General features: G+C 40.1%; 2 protein-coding genes across 2 annotated transcripts; one reads left to right on the top strand and one right to left on the bottom strand.

Annotated features, from left to right (window-relative positions):
- Positions 1–4190: 4190 nt before the first annotated feature.
- Positions 4191–9803, top strand: LOC138202785 (E3 ubiquitin-protein ligase MARCHF2-like). Its single transcript, XM_069157044.1, has 5 exons — positions 4191–4538; positions 6433–6748; positions 6859–7054; positions 7473–7682; positions 8405–9803. The coding sequence occupies exons 2-5, from the start codon at positions 6564–6566 to the stop codon at positions 8558–8560; spliced, it is 747 nt and encodes a 248-aa protein (XP_069013145.1). The 5' UTR covers positions 4191–4538; positions 6433–6563; the 3' UTR covers positions 8561–9803.
- An 840-nt stretch (positions 9804–10643) lies between these two features.
- On the bottom strand, positions 10644–17328 carry LOC138202784 (ras-related protein Rab-11B-like). Its single transcript, XM_069157043.1, has 5 exons — positions 17111–17328; positions 14730–14925; positions 13769–13962; positions 12602–12682; positions 10644–11354 (listed from the first exon to the last, which is right to left on the bottom strand). The coding sequence occupies exons 1-5, from the start codon at positions 17148–17150 to the stop codon at positions 11209–11211; spliced, it is 657 nt and encodes a 218-aa protein (XP_069013144.1). The 5' UTR covers positions 17151–17328; the 3' UTR covers positions 10644–11208.
- Positions 17329–17839: the final 511 nt, after the last annotated feature.

Below are 17839 nucleotides of genomic sequence, written 5' to 3'. Positions count from 1 at the left end.
TATTGTCAGACATACACATAAATCAGCATAAAAAAAAATAAAAAAAAAACATACATAAGGTTGGACAACCACTATTCAAGCAACATATAAAGTTAATCAAAAACGTGCTTAGCCTTTAATTTTAGGTTGCTTATTGACATGGGCCTTATCCTTTTACTAGTTTTATGTGTATTTATCCATGCGGGTAATTTTGCATGCCAGTGGTCTGAGATGTTTATATGATTTTTTTTTTCCATCAGTGTAATAAAGTAGTTTAAAATGCCATCTTGTTAGGTATAATTTAAAAGATTCCCCTCCACTCAAAATTGTCTTTTACCTCTCCTGAATGTTTGATCTTGACTGTACAGAATAATATAGGCCTAGTCTATGTGTGGAGCTTGACAAAAGAAAGCTGTTGTCAGATTCATCTGCTGAAAGTGTATAGCTTTTCCAGGCTCACTTAAATCTGAGTTTAAAGTGTGAACCTTTGTGATATCATAGTGTGGAAGCCTATCATGGTCCAACAGACAGCATATAGACAAGTGTGATGTTAAAACTTGAGCCTGCATTGCACATTGAGAATGACAAATTTAACTTTTTGTTTTAGACAGGTTTGGGAAAAGCAAGTGGGCTGATAATTGATCAAACTGGACTCTGTCTATTAAATTTACTAATGTTATCAGGACAAACATTGTGGTTATTCTACCAGGCTTCTGACAAAGACTCCTGTCTTGTTCGTGGTATTCAAGGGAGTAAATGCTTGCAGATCTAAAGAGTTACAATAATTACAGACATGAAAACATTCATGTCAGTGTAGCTCTGTCACATTTTTAAATTATTGGCTACAGATTACCTAACTGTCAAACTGTAGCATTAGTACAGTACAATGGATTCCCCATTCAGATAATCTTAAATAAAAGTGGATTTTTTTTTTTTTTTTTTCTGAAAGCTGGTCAGTTGACCTGACTCAGAATAGTCAGTGATTTAATAATGGAGCTGAACAAATCTACACAGTTTTGTAATTGGATGCATAGTATGACAAGTTGGAGTCATGTGCATGGTTTCACTGCTTACATTTGTGACATCAAAACCAATAATGTCATGTCCTGCATTAGTGAAATCACACCGGTCTCATGACACAGAGGTCTTGGAAGGATATTTAATTCAATATCAGATGAAAGGGAGTATGCCTCTTATCATTTAACATTATTGGGGTGCAATGAGTGTGAAGCCTTAAAATTAAGATTTTAAAGGAAAATATTTATATCAAATGCTGTTTCTTTTGTTTAATATTTATACTAAAAAGCTCTTTCTGTCGTAATATTTGCACTCAGTAATGTTTGAAATGTGCTTTGAGGATTAAATGTGCTTTGATCGGGTTCATGTTTTTTTGTTTTTTTTGTGGGGTTTTTACAGGACTATTTTTTTTTTACCTGTAAGTCATTACAGCCAGCATATGGTGAAAGTCCAAAACATCAAAAACCCTCTGATGGATACACACTGGTACTGTACTGAGAAATTCCATCAAATTTCACCAGTTATTGTAGCTATTTGAGTATTCAAGAAGGAAGAGGTGGCACACAGTCACAAAATGGCCCCTATTGATGGACATAAATCTTGTAAGACAATGGAAAAGTGACACCAGAACATTACTGAATGGCGTTGAACCAGGTTAAATGGTCTCAGGTATTTCACCAACAGTGAAATAACATACGATAGACATATTTAGATAGGACATTGCACATTGAATATGCATTTGTATTGTGAGAAAGGCAGCGCAGTCCAAATGTCCTTCTCATATGGACAAGAGCACATCGGAAAATGACAGAAACCGAATTACTGCCTTCCTCTGGTACTCACGAGGACCCCTGCAAACAGTTTAAAGGATCACGAGATGGAAGTGCAGCAACTGAATTATACTATTATTGAAAGCAAAATGCTTTGAATAAGTTATGCAATCTGGCTGTCGCTCACAATTTCTCTCTGTGATGTTCAAGATAAATATGATAGAGTATGTGAGTAATGCCCAGGTCAAAGGCATGTCAAATTTAAGTACAATATATCTTAAAATCTGACAAAGACATTGAACATGCACCTTTCTGTGCTTGAGTTTTAGCTGCTGAAGAGAGGGAAATGCAATATGACAAAGAACTAAAAAAAAATAAAAAAAATAAAAAAAATCAAGGGGCCAACTGTGTGTGATTCCAGCATATTTACACAGTCAATGTAGATGAAGCCTTCAGGTCATTCTCTGGCATGTTGACACACTATTGTGACAAATGCTCGAATCTCTGTCATCCAACAGGTTTTCTCAGATATTTGTTTCCTTTGTTACAGCAGAAATGGATCATTAATGCAGTAACCATTCCAAAAACACAAGACAAACTCACACGTGATCTGAATTTTACTGTTAATCATTTCAGGAATACTAAGAAATATTAGTTCACTCGTTTTCTCACAATTTCAAATCATGGTCACTCAATGTGTGAAGGTAATTATTTGCGCCAACATCCAAACAGCAGTGCATGTGTGTTGGTATGGGTGTTAGAGTCCACTAACACATGTCTCCTGATATCCCACACATGTGGAGATGTAGTATCTCGGGATTTTTGTTGGACTTTGACCAAACAGACGGGTGGGATAACTAATGTCACTAATGAGAGACATGCTCTCTCTCTCTCTCTCTCTCTCTCTCTTAGTGTGTGTGTGTGTGTGTGTGTGTGTGTGTGTGTGTGTGTGTGTGTGTGTGTGGTAAAGGTAAAGCAGGGCAATATGACAAAAATAAATACTGTTAAATTTACAAAAGTTTAAAAATTACATGTGGCCATAACTTTATTAGCTTAAAGAGACATTTTACAATTCATGATGGGGTCTTATAAGTATTATGGTCTTGAATACTTCTACAGCCGAGTTTAATTTCAGCGTTATTTTGTACATCTAGTTAGAAAACTTTGTTCTGTCCCTTTTGGAATAAAAGGGACAGAACAAAAGCATGAGAGTGGGCTGACCAAAGTAGAACTAGACCTGCCTGCATTAGTTGCTCAAGCTCTAGGTCAAGTGGACTTTTCAAACTGTTTGTTTTAGCAGGCTTTTTTTTTTTTTTTTTTTTTTTTTTTTTAACACTGAGTTTGCTTTTGGGTGGTTGATGCAAAAAAAAAAAGAAAGAAAAATGTTAAAAAAAAAATATCATTGACCTGACTCATCAACACGTTTCTACTTGCAACTCTCAGTAAGTCATTAACTAATGCATCATATTTGATTTGCTTTCAGGTTTTTAGAAAGTTAATCAGCAAAGTAATATGTTAGTTGTCATATATATGTAATTAAGTAAAATATATATATATCAGATTATTACGTGTTGTAGTGTCAAAGTAGCCTATAGAGTAGCACAAGGTTAAAAAAAAATACTCCAATGAAGTACATGTAACAATTGTGACAAACTCTTCAAAGCCCCTTTACGCGGCTGTAAATGTCCGTGAACCTCACCTTTGGAAAAAAAAAACAGCCCCCCTAAAGCTTCTTTAAAACACCTCGAGAGCAGCAGGGAGCACTTTGAGCGGCTTGACTAAATGCCACCGCCTGGCGGTATCATTTTGACATGGCCAACTACAGATGTTTTTCTCAGCGGCAGGATAATGGGGTCGTTCACCTTCCCTCACTAAAAATCAAACAACCAATGACAGTAAAAGAGGAAAGAAAAGAAACTGAAACATTTTCGTCAATGTGTATCCAAACAGGCACGGCTGCATATTTTGATAGTGTCGTTTGATCTGTGCGCTTCATTAATGACTCATCGGAGATTACTGTTGTAAACGTTCCCGAAGCAGTCGTTGTTTTCATTGCTCAAACACAGTAAATAAAGACATGATTTCACAGAAGACATCCTGGGTTTTGTGTTCATTTCTAATCTGCTTTGTTTTAGGTCACTGGATGTTCTTTAGCCGACTGATGTTTCAAATTGAGTCATGAGAAAAAGGGGATTATATACCCCACTTGTTACATACATTTTTACAAGACCCACATGTTAACATAACACCTTCACAAAATGTCACGTTTATTCCGACTTGGGCGGCATGCTTGTCGCGCTTACCTCTTTGATAATTGATTAAAAAAAAAAAAAAACGAATATTAAATATCGATCCCTCCGATGTCGCTGACGACCCCTTGAAGGCAGCACGATGTCACGTGACCAGCGCACAGCTGAGGGATGCCGAGGTAGCCTTGCCCGTAGCTAACCAGTTAGCAGCGTTAGCCGTGTCTAGCCTTTCCTTGGCAGAAACGGCCGACGTCTCCTTTCGCCTCTTCAAACAAAAACAACAACAAAAAAACCCACCCGAGGGAGATATTACCACCCCGCCATGGAGAGGACACAGCGCACGTGGTCGTCTTTCGCATCCCTTCGTATCGTCAGCTTTCGCTTAGATGTCAATGTTATAGTTTGGAGCTAGGGCTGTCCATTTAGCTCAGTTAGCTGCTTTTTTTTTTTTTTTTTTTTTTCCTTTTTTTTTTTTTGTGGCTAACTCAGGGCCAAGGCCAAGCGAGGAAAGGCAGGCCGTCGGGTGAGTACATTTTCGCCAACGTCTTGTGTTATTTTCACATTTCTTACAAGCGTTGCTATATTACTCTCATATACAAGGTGCTTGATTGACAGCTGCTCAGGTAGTTTACCTGGTGTTCTTGTATTCAGGTAGATTTGGCCTTTTGTCGACAGCTACACATTAACGTTACTGTACCAGTTATGTATGTATATATATATTTATATATCTGCATAACTAACGCTGGCTGTGACATTTTGTCTGTGAATCATGTAACAAAACTAGAAAACGTAGATTCACACTAACGTACTTCGTCCTGCTTTCATTTCCATGTAATATATTGATCATATATATATATATATATATATATATATACACACCACGACGTCACATTGAAATGAAGGAGCGATCAGCTTGTTTGGTGTATTTTAGTTTAAATACACTTGACTGTTATTATACGCCTTCCTTGTCAGGGCTGTTGTTTATGATTGCGTTGTTGACAGTGTCGGTCCGGAGGGCACGTTGAACGGACGGGGACACAGTTTGTCCCTGACGGGGACACAGTTTGTCCCTGACGCGACCACCTGAACCTCCAGTGTCCCCCCCCGTCCCGTCCCCCCCCCCCCCCCCCCCTCCAAGGTCTGCCTGAACATTTTTTTTTTTTACTGCAGGATGCTGCATTAACACATTTTGTTGAAACCAGATCGCCAGACCGTATTCACTTCAATGCATTAATTAATTACATTTAATTAAATATTGAAAACACCAGATGACATTTTTTTTGCTATTGAGAAAACTGAGACATCTAAATTCTAACAAATACCCTCAGTAGTCAAGTATAACTTTGCCTCATAACATACTTGTGTACTAATGGGCTGTATAGTTCATGGGGATTTTTTTTTTTTTTTTTTTTTTTATTTATTTATTTTTTTTAAGGGTTTAATTTGATATATTTTGAGAGTTTGAGTTTTGTTCATTTTCAGCACAATATATTTTTCCTGTTTTTTTTTTTTTAAAAGACCAGGAGCTGGAAATGACTCCACTATAGCTGGTTTTCACTAAGGCAGGGGGATATATCCATATTTTATTGTATCATGATACAATTATAGATATCGTTTTAGATTGCAGATATCGTAAATCATGATATGGTATAATTGCTCTCTTTTTGTGGTTTTAAACGCTGCGTTGCTGTAAAGTGATGTCATTTTCTGAACTCCCCCGATTGTTCTTTTCTATTACTTGCCTTTACCAACTCAGTCATTATACCCACATAACTGATGATTATTTATCAAAAATCTAAGTTTGTGAATATTCTGTGAAGGCACCAATAGTCCGTCCATCCATTACCTATACCCACTTTATCCTGAACAGGGTCACTGGAGCCTATCTCAGCTCACTTTGGGCGAAGGCAGGGTACACCCTGGACAGGTCGCCGGTCTTATCACAGGGCCAACACGTAGAGACAGACGGAAAGGAAACAAAGACCATTCACACCTAAGGGCAATTTGTAGAATCACCAATTAGCCTGAGGTGAATGTTTTTGGATGTTGGGAGGAAGCCGGAGTACCCGGAGAGAACCCACACAGAGGCATAGGGAGAACATGCAAACCCCGCACAGAAAGGCCCGGATTTGAACCCAGAACCTTTTCACTGTGAGGCCACAATGCTCATCACTGCACCACTGATAGTCATCCCTTGCATATCTTTGCAATATCTCTAACGAAGTATTTGGTTAAAATATTGTAAAGTCTGATTTTGTCCATATCCCACAGCCCTAGTTTTCACCCTCTCTTGTATTAACATGGCATCAATGAGACACGCAGATAATCTTTTAGGAGCCTTGTATGATTGACATCATGTTGTACTCATGTAGAACTGAAGTCACCCATACTTTGTGTCCTTTTCATCTCCTGTTCAGCCTCCACCAGACATTTGGCCTGTAGGTGGACAGAGGAGGAGAGCAGAGGAGTTGGACATCAGATTTGGGATCAGATCTTCTTTTGAAGTTGCCTCCGCCATAATCTTCATCACTGTCACCCTCAGCTGAGTATGTCTTCGTCAGGCTGCTGCCAACTACCTGGCTCCCTTTGTGATTATTCCGGGAACGCTGAATCTGATGCCTCCAAGGATTCAGAGGAGTCCGACTCTACGGCACAGGCCCAGTACATCGCCAAGGTTACGGCTAAAGATGGCCGCCCACTCTCCACCGTTGTCAAGGCGGTAAGCTTGCAGAGGTAAGAAAGTGAGGAACTCGTATGGGCCTCCAGTGAATATACTGCAATTAAACCGAATTTGGCTAACCATCATGTTTTTGTCTTTGGTGCCCCTCTGTGTGTCTGCACAGTGACGTGGGTATGTGTCGGATTTGTCATGAGGGAGCTGGAGGGGAGACACTGCTCTCACCCTGCGACTGCACTGGTACTCTGGGCAAAGTGCACAAGAGCTGCTTGGAGAAGTGGCTGTCGTCCTCCAACACCAGCTACTGTGAGCTTTGTCACACAGAGTTCACTATTGAACGGCGACCACAACCACTCACACAGGTTAGTGAAGGTCTTACTGCGACGATAAATGTGTTTCCTGTCTATGTTGTTGATATAAAGGTGGGAATGAGCAATAAAGCAAGTAAGCAAGGGAGGGATATATTAAGTACTTCGTAAGGCTCTGTGAGATTCATTTAAAGCCATGTAGAGTGTGTGGCAAGAAGTAGCATCCTCCGCATACGAGATGATTTGTTCATCTTGATGAGTTGGCTGTCTGGCCTTGTCTGAAAAGCTCTCAGGAATAGGAGTATTTTTTTTTAAATATTATTCTTAATTAGTTCATGCTGGTAATTCACAGATGCCTTTGTAATATTCACTGTAAACTAATTGTGGATTAAATGTAACACCGGCTAGGCTGATTTTGTAGAAGGCAAATTTTCAGTCACACCAACGAACTCTTCGTTTTGCTCTTGCTCAGTGGCTGAAGGACCCAGGCCCTCGCAGTGAGAAGCGCACGCTGCTGTGCGACATGGCCTGTTTCCTTCTCATCACACCCCTGGCAGCTATCTCCGGGTGGCTGTGTCTGAGGGGAGCCCAGGACCACCTGCAACTGAAGAGCAGACTTGAGGCTGTGGGCCTCATCGCCCTCACCATCGCCCTCTTCACTATCTACATCCTCTGGACACTGGTAACTAATGCATTGCTAAGTTATCACCTTGTAACCGAGAGAAATATTCCGAACATATTAGCACAGATTGACTTTTTTTTTTTTTCTCTCTCAGCTGGCTTTTTGTCTACGAGTTGATCAAGTATTTAGACAGCTTTTTATGTCTTAGTTTAACATTTAAACATTTGTGGTCTGATACAGACACAATACAAAGATAACTAAAGCCACAGATTTATGTTTTTCTCGCAATTATTATAGAAATAATGGGACTGTTTTTTTTGTCTAGCAATGACCTTGAATAATATGACTAAAGTCAAGGGGTGGAGAGATGTGCTGACATGTGCAACTTGTTATTCTCTGGCACAGAACAATCATTTGTTTGAATGTTGGTCAGAAACATGCCTTCACATACATGCTTAGCTGCCTGAAAATAGTAAGAATCAGCTGACTTTACTCCCCACTTCTCCTTACCTTGACTTAACTCATATTCTTTAAGAATCAACAAAAAACTTCTTTAGAAACATAATTCTTTAACATAAAAAAAACAACAACCATCATTTAAAAAGACAAATTGCGAAAGATTAGCCTTTCTGCCTGTCGTGCAGCAGTTGCAGCTCATTCCAGTGCTGCGTCCGTACTACTCTGTATCAAATAACCTTGTGTCAGTTTTATTTACGTTTATCTTTTTCTCCCTCGTCATATCCTGTCTCGCCCCCTCCCACTTTCATTTCACTCAACCTCAGGTGTCATTTCGGTACCACTGTCAGTTGTACTCGGAGTGGAGGAGGACCAATCAGAAAGTGCGCCTGCTCATGCCTGACATGAAAGGGGCACACACCACCCAACGTTCAGTGCCGACCAAGTCGACCAAGAAAATGACTGATGAGACCATCGTATGAGTGCAGAGCAGTGGCAAGAGGAATATTTAAAAGAAAGCCCACTGAAGCACTCTCTAAAAACAAAATTAATCATATTAATGAACTTTTGCACTTCATATGGATCATTCTGAGAGGGAAGAGCTACTTCCTCCTTCTTTTTTCTTTTCTCGAAGCACTTGATGTTAACTACTATGGTATTGGCCGACCACAAAAGTGGTTTTGGAAAGAACTCATTCCGGAGTCATAGTTGATGAAAACAAGAGTTGTCACCGGACAGCCAGTGCTGGGATGTGAACGACTGGACACATGGATGATGGACTAACCAGCCCGACTTTATGTCAGTGACACAAACTTAATGAAATACTAAGACACAAGCTAATGTAGCAGGATATAACTGATTCAGCATGCTACTACAGTATAATATGAAACATATTCACTACCTATAATTCCCCCATGCCCCTTCACAATGTATTTAGCTGTTTTTGAACAATGGGTAAACAAACAGCCCTGCGGAGGATAATAATCTAAAAACATGATTGACAAAGTCTATCTGTGAATACTCCCTTTTTTTTTTTTTTTTTGTTCTTTTTTTTTTTTTTTTTTGACAAGCACCGGGCGACAGTTACTCATACCAATGTCCTTGTCTATAATCAGAATCCTTTTCAATTTTCCAGGTAAAGCTTTTTCATTACTGTCTGAAGAGTGAAAAACAAATTTTTCCTGTTCAGGCAGCAGCTGAGACGTCATGTATTTAACACACTTGTCACGGGGCCAGTGAAGATTGTAGTATACGGGATAATGCTAACTCCAACCTGTAAACAGTATTGCAGTAATGTATAAAGAAATAGTATTGAAGGTGCGGAAAAGTGTTTACATTCTAATTGGATGAAGTTTCTTCTCTTGTCATAAAAGTGCATTAGCAAACAGCCCTGCTCCACTTGTAAATGCACCATTCATTAATTGAGCTGCCTAGCAATGACCAGTAGTAATGTCTTAACATCACAAGAGATGCAACTTTAAATAGAGCAGATACAGTGTTCGGCATAGTGAGATTACAGACTTTTGACCTATATAAAAAAAAAAAAACACAGATGTATCACAGCAGGCTGATGCTTGTTAAAGGTGCAAACAACAAATGTGTTTTGAGATGTCGATTGATGTAAGCAGCATATGCGAAACAAAGTATTTTGTGTTATTGTAGTCTTCCTGCTGCATCCCCTGGAAAGTTGGGTTATTGTGCAATAAAACATGTGGGACTCCTGGACTCAGTGTGACATGTGATTTATAAGATGGTTTTAGGTGTTGAAGCATCTGAAGATCCTCATGTAGGCCATGGAAATATATCTAATCATCCGTCGCTGTGGGAGTCATATTCTGAGAGTTCATGGATCATCTTCTCTAAATATTCATAATTTAATATTTTTCTGCTTAGAAACTTCAAACATTCATATTTTGGAGAGTCAGTCAGACGGTTACACTATTAATATGACCAATGGTAGAAAGTAAATTGTTCATGTACTATTTGAAGTATTTGTACTTGAGTATTTCCCTTTCATACTTCATTATACTTCTACTCCAGCTACATTTAAAGCAGAATGTTAACTGCTTTTCTTTAGCAGCAGTAATTCCTAGTTATTTTTTATATTGAGTTGAAATAAGCTTACAAACAATCATTATCTTGTTGGGCTGGGCAGTATGTCACATTTCAGATTAACTGTAGTTAATAGTGGCTCCACCACACCACCACCCTCTTCAAGCTTCTTATGGTTTCATTTTAATAACTGCCTGAGGGCTGAGAGGTCAAATGAACACCTATTTTAGAAGAAGATCAAAGATTCTGTCCACTGTCCAAAAACATGATCACAAATTTATTTATTAATTCTGTTACGGTGTGGCTGTTTTTGAGGGACCCGATCCTTAGATTGGAAACTACTGGACTAAACCATTCAACAGTAAAGTAGTTCAATCTTGACCTGAAACAGCAGTGAAATCGACCTTACGTATTGATGCATCTATAGTCTTTCCTGTATTCTGGAGTTACAAAGTGGTACCAGAAGTCCTTTTATGTATGTTTCACATCCACAAAAAAAGGGAAACGGCAACATAATATTGTAAAATTTAATTTCATGGCATTAATATAATGTATGTGAGCAGACAAGCTATCAAAATCAAAACAAAAAAAAAGAATATATTTTACACAAAATGAAATAAGCGTCAGCAGCGTCACAACCACTTTTGAGATGATGACTGAACGAGGAGGAGAAGCCCAAAAACAGGACTGCTGATACGATTGAAACAGGCAAGGTTTGAAACGCGGGCCTCCAACGTGTGGCAACAGCCGTCTACCAGGGAGATGTCTAGGCTTACAAGGTCTCAGGCAAGGCTATTCTGCTACACTATCATGGTTCACTGTGGTAGCTGCTTACGGGGTACCATCAATCCTGTTTTTGCACTAGAGTGTAGCAGACTGTACCTGGGTCAGATTACAATTTGAAATCAATTCAAACACTTCTTTCTGGGACTGATTGCTTGTGGCATAATGGAACTGACTCCACTGATCTAAAAAGTGCAGATTCAGACAACATTGCACCTCAGGCAGATGTAAGCATATCAACAACGTGGATTTCAATTAATAATTGACCCAGGTGAGGAGGCACAGATGCCATGGGTTACAGGTTCTGACAGCACTGCAGTTTGCTTCCCCTCTGGCCGTCCGTGGTTGGTGGCACGCTGATGTCCACCACGTTGTTTCCCGGGGACTCGTCATGAGCAGACCGCTCTGCAATCTGTTTCTGCGATACGATGCGGTATATTTCTGTTTTTGATGAAAGAAAAACACATCAGCACTTTTTAGTCAAAATGCTCCTGCTTGGTCTACTAATAGCTCACAGGATTAACTTTCCAGCCATGTGAGGTGCCTAAACGTTAAACAACCAAGTTGATCAAGGGTGGTAGTTGTACAAAAAGTTCAGAGACTGCTCCTGTTGTGTGCCAACAGTCCACGACACCGTAGCATGCACAAAGCAAGGGGAAGCTATAACCTTCACGAGTAAGTATTCCAAGTGACATCACTTGATCGAAACCAGCCCCTGAGATGCACATATTTTTGTGACCACTAGTCCGAGTGCAGCTTGAGCAGAGAGCATTCTCTGAATTTTGTGTCACATTTTTGGGGAACAGAAAGAAGTGGCAGGGAGCCAAAGCAGGTTAGCAAGGGTCGTGGAGAGCAACTCAGAACATCACAGTTGACAGTCTGACCATGTGGGACAAATTCACAGTGCACAACAGCATGAATGGTTCCACTCCTGACCTGATGCCCCTTCTTCACTCTTGGACAGTGACATTCTGCCCCTCCTGAAAGGGAAATGCCACTCAAAGCACCTTACTGGGCTAGTTGCTTCCTTGCCACAGACTTTTTGAAGCATTTTAAAGGTCTCTGTTGCTGATGTCTCGAGTTTGACACAAAGTGCTCTCTCTCCTCTCAAAGCCATGGTGTCATTGCAAATGCGCACCAACCACTTCTCACAAGAACATGTGAAACACAGGTGCTGATTTTGATCAAGCAACATGATTTGAAGTACTCACCTGTGAAGGTCATAGCTCACCCCCTGCTCTGTGCAGGTCATGGCGCTGCGCTCTGATTGCCCACAACAGGAGCAGTCTATGAACTTTTGTTGTCCACCCTTGCCCATGCCTCTCTCTTGGCACACCACTACATTGCAATAACAATTATCAAAACATCCACAATCCGTGAAAACCTTAGGTGAAAACAAGACTAAAATATTGTACAAATTCATACTTAAGTCAGAAATTTACACAAGACATTGAAATCCCAAAAGTTAGAGGAAGTTACATAATTAAAGTAAGTTACCAGAAAAGGTCCATTTTTGCAGCTACCAATCATTTTCTTCTGCTAGTTTAAAAACAGATTGAGAGATTACGCTCTCAGTTCTTATATTGCATAAAGGTATAATACCTGAATATATATGTATCTTTATTTCTCACTTATCAAGTAGTGTGTACGAGGCAGCTCTGACAGCCGGCCTCTGTTCATAAGTATACCTGTAAGGATATTTTTGAAGGCTTCTTCAACATTTGTTGAGTCCAAGGCTGAAGTTTCTATGAATGACAGATTGTTCTTTTCTGTGGAGCAAGAAAAACAAAACATAAATTGAACACTGCTTTTTGTAAGATGTCAGAAGACAAACAGGTCAGAAAACACTGGCTTAAACTTGAACAATGTGTTGTATGTGTTGTAGCTTTTTATATTATCCATTCTGTCAAATCTTCATCTTAAAAAGACCTAAAGCTGTCAAATAATGTTGTGGCGCAGAAAGTACAATATTTCCCTGATATGTAGTGGAGTGGAAATATGAAGTAGCATCAAATGAAAAGACTCAAGTAAAGTACAGTACTTAGTTACTATGCACCATGTGTAGCCTACATTATGATCATATCAGTATAATTTTTCATATGAATTTAGAAATTCATATAATGACAATAACAATATTTTGATTTGATAACAAAATGTATGTCATATAGTTACACGGCATAACGGTTTGACAAACGGGTGTAACAAACATGGCTTACAGAAGCTCCATAGAGGAGGAGTCTGTTCCAAAAAGGAGAATGAGTTCAGTAATGTGGAAGTGGTTTGATTACAGAAGATCAGATTTACAACAAACCACAGTTTGTACATATGTTCAGTGCACCACACATTACAAATATCCAGTATCTAAGATTTCATGGCCAACTGTTGTGCTTATTTTGACATATAAAACTACACAACTTTTTTTGTTGCAACTGTATGTTTTTTTAAAGTAAAAACATATTTGCTATTATAAACAGATGACAATAGTTTTTCCCTTAATTTTGTTCCAATTTAATAGATTGTTTTTCCCCCCCAAAAAAAATCATTAAAGATGCTCCTGTGATGCTTACATGAGGAATTTTAAGCATTAAATAGAGGTTTGTAAAATCAAGCCAATACAGAAAGGGTTTAATACCAGAAATATCAAGAGAACTACCGAGAATTGTTTGGTTTTTTTAAACTCTTTTCTTACCACCTATAGTAAGCTTAAGCATATAGTTAAAGGTTCTATGATACTCTCTAGTCATAACTTATGTTACATATTTATAAGAACTACACACAATAGAGAAGTGCCTATACGTAACTTTATAATATCTAAACCTTTGCCACTAAAGGGCTCTTTCTGTAAGTTCCAGTACCTGCAAAGGCCCTGGCTTCATCTGTGGGCACGGCCCTGAGGTGGCGCAGGTCGCTCTTGTTGCCAACCAGCATGATGACGATGTTGTTATCAGCGTGGTCCCTCAGCTCCTTCAGCCAGCGCTCCACATTCTCATAGGTCAGGTGTTTGGCTATGTCATACACTAGCAGCGCTCCCACCGCTCCTCTGTAGTATCTGTAATAGGATCAAGGACACATTTCACAAGTGAAATGTAATAAGTGTCCTTAATTAGTCAAAAGTCCAGTTATCACGTCCTATTGTTTTCATGAAAAACTTGTTTCTGTTGCTTGTGAACTCAATAAGACCACTGCATGTACAAGTTCAGAGGTATTATGAGATGTTCACTCTGAAGTGGGCTCATATTTATCATATAATATATAGAATTATGTTTTATATATATATATACATAGATATTGTCCATGAGGTCCTATCAGTGGCTGTTCTGGAGGTATTTATCCTACCACATGATTTTCATCATGTGATAGCTTTATCTAAGAGGTCAGACAAAAATGGAAAATGTATCAGATTCATCTTGCTGATGATGACCATACATTGTGGTTGAAAGCGCCAGAGCAGCAGCTAAATTTACCTTGAGGACAGGTTGTTTGCTCAATCGGGCTCTAATCTGTTTTTAGTGTTCTAAATGACGTACATTTTACATTTGGTTCAGAAAATGTATTTTAATTTATACGATATGCACTTACTTATTTCAGGCATTAAGATCAGTGTCAGGCTCAGTGTCAGGCTCAGGAGGATTTAAAGCCCTGCCTGCAAACTGAACAAACACATCATCTACCTCTTCCACTGTGGTCTGCCTCTTTTTAAGTGATCTACTCTGCAGGACAGAGTGTCAGTTGTGACTGCACTGCTGAAGTACTTCCCCACACTGAGCGGTGTTGAGTGACATGCAGATGTATCTGCACAACACAACCCAGACTCACGCTGAGGTGATGGCTCTGTAGCGCTCCTGTCCCGCTGTATCCCAGATCTGAGCCTTTATCGTTTTGCCATCCACCTGAATGCTGCGCGTGGCGAACTCCACCCCGATAGTGCTCTTGCTCTCGAGGTTGAACTCATTTCGTGTGAATCGAGACAGCAGGTTGCTCTTCCCTACGCCCGAGTCTCCGATTAACACAACTGTGGAGAGAAGGAGGAGAAGTTGAGGCTTGTGCCTGTGTGTGTGATGGAGGAGGTAGTAGATGAGCCCCATATTTCTTAATCCACTAAAAGTTGATCTGACACAAGGCAGTGGCTTCAAATTGGTCTGTGTGTGTGTGTGTGTGTGTGTGTGTGTGTGTGTGTGTGTGTGTGTGTGTGTGTGTGTGTGTGTGTGTGTGTGTGTGTGTGTGTGTGTGTACGTGTGTGTGAGTGTGTACGTGCACATGTAGTGTGTGTGTGTGTGTGTGTGTGTGTGAGTGTGTACGTGCACGTGTAGTGTGTGTGTGTGTGTGTGTGTGTGTGTGTGTGTGCGCAAAATGATTTATGGGAAATGTAACAATTTAAAAAATACAAGGGTTGAGTCAACATGACCTATAAGTCGTGACTCAGAAGTGCTTGTCATGTGACTTTTCCATTTAAAGTTCATTACAGTTCTTCACATCAGTTTGGAGTATTCATCAAGCGTGGGGTCTGTGACATTTAACAACAATACAACAGTAAAGCTTTGCTTTATATGAAACACAATTTGCAATATATAGACAAAAAAAACAACGACCCACCTATAAAATAACCCAAACAAAACCAAAAGCCTTATATGTCCTGAGGGACTGTCCTCTAAAAAAAATAGGTGTTTTAAATTGTGATGATTCTTTGCAGAACCACCAAAAAGCTGAATCATGAAGTATGAGAGGAGGGTTTATGAGAATCCTTTCATCACTTAGGAGATGCTTAACCAGTGAGTTTTTTTAATTAATTTTTTTACTGTATACCCTCGACCTTTTCCAAATCGAGAAGTTAAAATGAGCAAAACACACTGAGGGTGGTGATATTGACAAAAAGAACTGCTGAAACCTCAGTAAGAGCACCTGGGTAGGGAGGCTTTAATCTGCTGTTGTTTATCAAACCTCGTTTAAAACGTCAAGAGGCATCCACACGAAGTAAGTGTGTGGTACTGTCAGTGCAATTGTGATATTTTCTATTGACTGTAGCAAAGAAACAGCTGCAAAAAGCCTGCCATAAGTTGACGACAAAGTCACTGTGGACTACCAGCTGCCAGTTACTGTTTAGCATCCTTAAACTGACAACATAAATAGTTTGTTATCAGGACCTTCACGCACTGTTTGAAGCTGCGGTAAACGAATCAGTGGAGGAAAGTGATTGATCGGGCTCATGGACGGGATAGACGGCTACGCTGGTGTCAGCACCGGGCTGAGGGGGCTACCGGTCACAGCAGCAGAGGTGGAGCCTTTTTGTTTTCCTTCTCAAAAGGAAATAGAGCCGAACTTTGTCCCCGCCGACATCGCGCTGGTCCGGGCTGCAGGAAGCTGATAACAGGCGCTCCATCAAAACCTGAATCGACAGTTTCAGGGCGCCTTGCCCTTCCTGTTTCGGCCGGGCACAGAGACTATGGCTCGGGCCGAGAGAGAGACAGAGAGAGAAAGGGAGGGAGGGAGGCAGGGAGGGAGGGAGAGCCCTCGCCTCCGGCAGATGCCCTATTCATCCCACAGAGGATACTTTGTTACATCTAAATGGCCTTTTGGCTTCTGCAGGCCCGGGATGTTAATGTGCCACAGGAGCTGATATCACGATCAAAGGAAGGCATTCTGGATCCAACTAAAGATAAACACGGACCTGAGTCTGGTACCGCTTCAGTCTCGGGGACAATCTTTCAGGCCTATTGATCGTCATCACAACACTAAAGCAGGCTACATGAAGTTGCAGCATTTGACTTGCAGAGTACCATCTTCATCTGGGGATGAATCTTATTGATCAGCAGAGGTAGAGGCTAATAGGCCTTTAATGGAGAGAAAGAGTACAAAACATCAAATGTCAGTCAAAAGATGAGGAAACTGCGTAGTCTAACGAGCAATCTTGCTCTAAAAGTTGAATAAGAAGGCTGAGAACGGTTAGGATGTTGCATCCTTTACCTATAAATATAGCTGCAGGCGTTGTAATGGCACAATGACAGCATTATGTTGTAATAACAGCAACCGATCATCATCCGGGCAACCTCTCAGAAAGAAACTCCTTTGAAAAGGCACACAGCTGACACAATAAGAGATATAGAGGCATTTAAGAAGCACAGTTTTTGTCGGTATGAGCCTGTCTAAAGGGGAATGCAGTCATCTTCTTTTTTTTTTTTTTCTTTTTTTTTTTTTTTTACCTTTGAACAAGAAATCGTATTCATCGTCTCGGTTCCCCATTCTAGACGAGGCCGCTCCAACGCTTGTCTCCGGACGAGGTGCGGAAAGTGTGGGTATGAATTGTCGCTATATGCCAGAAAAATTAGGTAAAGGTTTGTGCTCAGACTCTGCGCCAATGTTGGCTGTCAAGGCGAGCTGGCCGCAGAAAAGGGAGAGATCCCAACTCTGCAGAGGGAGGGGAGGAGTCCCTGCAGTTCACATACCTGCCTCGGGGGGGACGATCCTTACTGGCATGCCAGCAGACACCTAACCATTCATCTGGGTCCCACAGTCACACATGTTGTCATTTCACTCTGAACGAAGAATAACATCAATTGTATTCACACAACATTTAACTGCTGCCGTTGTGTGGTATGTAATGAAATTGTTATAACATTCACAAATCAAAATATTGTTTCAATTTTTGTAGGCAGTAGCGTAATATGTGAACTCGAGCCCGACAGTAAATCTCAAACTGTTTTAAGAAACCATATACTGCAGGTAAATAACCAACAAATGGAAAATGTTACGATGGAAATATTTTTCTACAGTCCTATGTGAAAAGCTGGAAAGAAATTATATAGTGACTGAAATTATGGAGAAAATGACATTTAAATTATGAGAGAATGTACAATTGCATAAAAGAAGATGAAGTGAATTGTCTGAATTTGTGAATTTGTTATGAATTGCCTGAGCTTGTAGGCCTAATA

The sequence above is a fragment of the Embiotoca jacksoni genome, unplaced genomic scaffold (genome assembly GCF_022577435.1).
Source record: "Embiotoca jacksoni isolate LCO1_2020_lvr unplaced genomic scaffold, fEmbJac1.0.p SCAF_22, whole genome shotgun sequence".
Taxonomy (NCBI): domain Eukaryota; kingdom Metazoa; phylum Chordata; class Actinopteri; family Embiotocidae; genus Embiotoca; species Embiotoca jacksoni.
The sequence above is the reverse complement of the archived record's forward strand: the minus strand, read 5'-3'. Positions and strand labels throughout refer to the sequence as shown.